Source organism: Polyodon spathula, chromosome 7 (assembly GCF_017654505.1).
Source record: "Polyodon spathula isolate WHYD16114869_AA chromosome 7, ASM1765450v1, whole genome shotgun sequence".
Taxonomy (NCBI): Eukaryota; Metazoa; Chordata; class Actinopteri; order Acipenseriformes; family Polyodontidae; genus Polyodon; species Polyodon spathula.
The window spans coordinates 25,958,439-25,963,659 of NC_054540.1; the positions used below are offsets into that span (position 1 = coordinate 25,958,439).

Genomic DNA, 5,221 nt, shown 5'->3' on the forward strand with positions numbered 1-5,221 from the left:
GGAAACCCTTTGAATAGACCCCACGCTTCTTTTCTAAACTCCCTTGCTGAGCAAGAAATGGGCTACTTCTTGAATGCTGTCTTAATCTTGAATGCCATACCCAACAGAGAAAAACTGCACAATTTATTGAAAAGTTTTTTTTTTCTTTCTTCCAGCTATTCATCTGTACCGTGAGTAGGATCAGCTGGTTTTGTTTACCATGAAAGACCTTTGCTTTAATTTTTCTTTCCACAAGAACAAAACAAAAAACACACCCACCGACGCATGTGCTCAAAGCGTTCGCTAGATCGCATACTGTAACAAAACAGAGTGTAACCAATCATATAAAAAGTAAAGAATACATTGAATCTTTGAAGAGCTCCATAGATTAACGACCTCTGTTATGCTTATTTAGGGAGTGGCAATTAGTTATAATGTACATTTTTTTTATTTTCTTTACAGGACAAAATAGAAAGCACTTCAATAGATCGCCTGGATATTGTTGAAAGTGAAGGCCATAACAATACACAGGCAGCTTCGAAGAGAAATCGAACAGAAGAGACGATTAAGAAATATATTATAGATATAATTAGTACGCCACCAAAGACCTGTCATCGCATTTGTATTTAACACTCGTGGAGAACAAAGATCGTCACACTGTTGTTAGGCTATCTGCCTACTAAAAACTGTTCAGCTTTTAAGTAGGGGCCTAATGTATATTAATTTCAAACAACTGTAAAATAATATATCTTTTAGGTCCTACTTGTACAGACACAAACCTACAATAAACATGTGTCCACATTACTACTACTACTACTAATATATAATAATAATAATAATAATAATAATAATAATAATAATGAAATAATAATAGATATTTGAAGAAGTTTGAAAGCTGGGAATGAATGAGCTATCCATTCAGCATTTTAAAACCCGTATTCTTTTTTTGTTTTTGTTTTTTTTTAAAAGACGTAAAACTCATATATGGAGCACACAGGTACACAGGTACACGAAATGAAATGATAGAAGTTTGACACAAGGTGCAACTTTGACTTAAATTAAGCACATTAAATCTATGACGAGCAGCAGTCTTCCTTATATTTGCGATCAGGTTAACTTATCTGATGGAAATCTGGGGCTGGTCCTAGTTCTATTAAGATGGGTGTTGTTTATTCAGTGGTTGGAGTGGCACGCGTCCGGCGTACGCATTGTAACAACAATTGAAGCTGATGGTGAATGCAAGTTGTGAGTGGAGGCGTGGTCAGGGCCAACGCGTGGTGCTGTGTGTGTATTGAAAAACCCGAAACTGCCCAAGCACGGCAGTCATTTCAGCTTGGGAAGTGTGCACGGCAAGAGCCTGTGAGATTGCCTTGGAAAAACAACTAAAGTGTGCGTATTAAGCCACACGCGAACGACACGAGCTAGACGCACAGTCCCCCAGCAATCCAAAAGGGACTTTGAGATTCTCTCTTCACTTTCTTCCAACAGCCACTGCCAATGGATATCACTGCCAAGATGGAAATCAACACCAGCCAGCAGCAGTTCATGCCGCCTGCCTGTTTCTTCGCCGCTGCAGCACAAAACGCGCAACTCAGCCCGACTGACAGCCAGTGCAGCAGTAAATCAGTTTGCAAGCAGGTCAAGAGGCAGCGGTCGTCCTCACCGGAGCTGCTGCGCTGCAAGAGAAGGCTCAGTTTTGCCGGGTTTGGGTACAGCCTCCCGCCACAGCAGCCAGCAACCGTGGCAAGACGAAACGAAAGAGAGAGAAACCGAGTGAAACTGGTGAATAATGGGTTTGCCACGCTCCGGGAGCACGTACCCAACGGGGCCGCGAATAAGAAGATGAGCAAGGTGGAGACCCTGCGTTCTGCAGTGGAGTACATTCGGGCTCTGCAGCAGCTCTTAGATGAGCACGATGCGGTCAGCGCTGCCTTTCAGTCGGGTGTCATCTCCCCAACCATGTCCCAGAACTACTCCAATGACATGAACTCTATGGCGGGTTCACCGGTCTCCTCCTACTCCTCAGACGAAGGATCTTACGACCCATTGAGTCCTGAAGAACAAGAGCTCTTAGACTTCACCAACTGGTTCTGAAATGTTATAGCAGGTGTGTTATAAATCAAGTGGGGGGTTTAAATGAAACGGTTTAGTAGGACTTTAACTTATTTTAAACGCACAGATATAACCTCTATTATTACAAACTTATTAACACGCACAGATATAACCTCTATTACGTTTGGAATATATTTGTACTTACGTTTTGGGATACTGGTACCGTTATCTTTTAGTAGACCCATGAACTTGTTTGGTCCGCGTCGCGTGCTTTATATGCTAAAACATGAAGTCCTTTTCGTATATTTTCCCCTTTTGTATTTCAGGGTAAAATCCCTCGGCAAGGAGCCTGGGGGCGCACCATGCCCCCCCCCCCCCCCCCCCCCCCCCCCCGACATTGAAGCACTGCATTTGCACTCATGTCCGTCCACTGGAAGAAAGGGACTTAAAAAGGCCAGCTTCGTGCCCAGAAAGTACCAAGTGTCACCCTACAGTGGAAAGGATCCGCTTCCCTTGTTAAGAACGTTCAGATTTCAGGGTGGGGAATCAGGCCTTAAAAGAGACTGCATTATTAGACTGCTTGGCACAAAGAAAAACACAAGCCAACAAACTATGCTAAACCCAATCAAAGTACTTTCGTCATCTTTCGTAAACTTATGTAATATTTACATTCTAAAATTCTTCCAAAATTCTAACCTTGTTGTTTGGAATATATTAAGCTATTTTTGTATATAAGAGAGAGATTTATAGAACTTGTTTTATACAAATGTTTTTTTTTTTTTTTTGTGTGTGTGTTGTTTTTTTTTTTTTTTTTTTAATATGTGCATATCTTGAAGACTATAATGTGTAATGCTTACCTCTGCATACTTAGACGTGTAGTCTATATTGCTTTTGCAACTGGCAAATTGTGTAAATTATTTTGTGTATGATATCCCGAGGTGGGGTCGGAATTTCCCCAGTTGTACTTTAGCACCAACGTGTCTTATTTTATAGGAACTTGTTAATGTATACACGCGGGAAAGCGCTTTGGATTTGAAAGGCGCTATATAAATTCAATTCTGTTGTTCACAATGAAGACAAGTTTATGCAGCTATTGTCCAAACGTAGATCACAATGACGACCCATTGTTTCTATACTGCCTTTTATACGTATACCTTTGCCTTTTCCTACTGGGTTTATTACAAAACTGACAGTATAACCTTGTTTTTTTCTAAATAATAGTTTCATAATAAAACATTTTGAAAATATGTTATTGTGGCTGTGGTTAATATTATTTAGTAAACAGTTTCTTTTAAATCATCTCTATTTCACAATACACGACGCTATAGCATACATGTTACAAACTATACGTTTATGTTATTTACAAATCTAAAGACCAATGACACGTTTCATCAGGGCGATTTCTCCTCCCCTGCCTGTTCAACATGGGGCGCTCCGATGCTTTAAACAGAATTTAAAGCACCGTAGGTCACGTATTTTTTGTACCATTTCTTTTTAGAAATATTAGACCATTTTCATTTAAAAACCAATTTCATCATAAAGTACTATTTTTGAGATTACAAATATCTGCCCCTGCCATGCAAAATGTGACCTATAGGAGGGATGTGCTTTCCAACAACAGGGTGCTCGGCAGGGTCCACAGTGTGCTTGTCGTCAGGTTAGCATGGACGTGACCTGAATAGTCTTACATTTCGCCTGGCTTTGCTTACCCCCTCAATCGCATGTACATTCAGCAGGCGTGCGCTCAGTCAAGCGGAAACCCAAATCACAAAACGAATCTTACAAATCCTTAAAACCAGGTGTGGCTGATAAGAATTAATATTGGCCCAGTGTTTTGCACTGATAATTCTCCGTCTTTACAACACAGTACTAAATGAGTTTTCTTTTTCAAATTCCACATTTTAGAATTTTAAATAACTACATTAAAAAGTCGGTCATAATCGGGACAATATTCTCCTTTCTAGCGTCAGGGCTGTATATAGTGTTTGAATAGTGCGAAAAAACATGTTTATACTTTTTCTTTATGTATAATTTATTATATTTTAAAACTAAATTATAAAACATTGTGTATATAGGCATATAGCCAGGGCTGGTTTCTCAGCATCACTAATGGTGGACTACCTTATCCAATGTAACATTATAGATAGACCAACATTTGGGTCTGTGAATCTTAAAAATAAAGATATAGGTTTATATCTTTTTTTTTCTTCTAACTTCAAATGACTACATTTCAATTATTGCATATGGATTCCATACACTGACATGTGCCAGGTTTATTTATTCATATATATAGACTGCCGATTAAGTTTTACATCGTTAAGTTAGGTTGCTGTTTTTCTAAAATGTGTAACTTAGTTCTAAAAATCGACTAAAAACATAACATTTTACTGGTAATAGGAAAGGGCAAACTAAGATTGGGGTAAATCTCATTACATCTGCTCTAATCACTTAGCAACACGAAGCCCTTGTATAAAAAGGGAAGCCCATTCAGTGCACCCTGACAAGCAACATTCACGCGGCAGCATTAGCCAAGTCCATAAATCAGAACCCTCCACCCGTCTCGCTGCATTGGCTACTGTATAAATGTATGTCACGTGTAGTAGGCAAGGTCGGAATGTGCAAACGTTATTTTTATTTATTTTATAACAAATGGAGTTCCAAATTATTTACTGCGGATTTAAAACTACAGGATGCAGTGAACAACCAAAGCATACACTGTTACTGTGCTTTGCCGTTTAAAGACATTTTCAGTCGCTATAACAATCCCCCCCCCCCGTAATGATTCTCAAAGTAATAAACAATGGGTTTTCTCTGATATTTATACAGGAAAACAAACTAATCTTTACTACTTTGACTAAAGGTCAAATTGAGCAAGATTTTACAACTATTAAGAATGCTTCTCTTTTGATCTGTGAAAGAACAAAAACATTATTTTTCATCAACCTGTATTTCCTCATTGTTTTGATTTATCGATTTTATAAATGAAATTCTATTTTAAGTTTATGGTTTACTAAAAGTGCTAATAGATAAGTACTTTATTTCCTTGTTTGATCATTTCATTTAAATATAATAATAATTGTTGTTGTTTTAGCCCATTAGAAAGCAACATTTGTAACTTTACTTTTTTTTTCTAGAATATTTACTTTTAAAACAATTACAATTTAAGGTTATCAAATAAAAGTGCTGCTGG

General features: G+C 38.2%; 1 protein-coding gene across 1 annotated transcript; it reads left to right on the forward strand.

The window, feature by feature from the left end:
• Window positions 1–1,320: 1,320 nt before the first annotated feature.
• On the forward strand, window positions 1,321–2,087 carry ascl1a (achaete-scute family bHLH transcription factor 1a). The gene has a single exon (XM_041253907.1). It carries the CDS (start codon window positions 1,477–1,479, stop codon window positions 2,071–2,073), a length of 597 nt encoding a protein of 198 aa, XP_041109841.1. The 5' UTR covers window positions 1,321–1,476; the 3' UTR covers window positions 2,074–2,087.
• The last annotated feature ends 3,134 nt before the right edge of the window (window positions 2,088–5,221 follow it).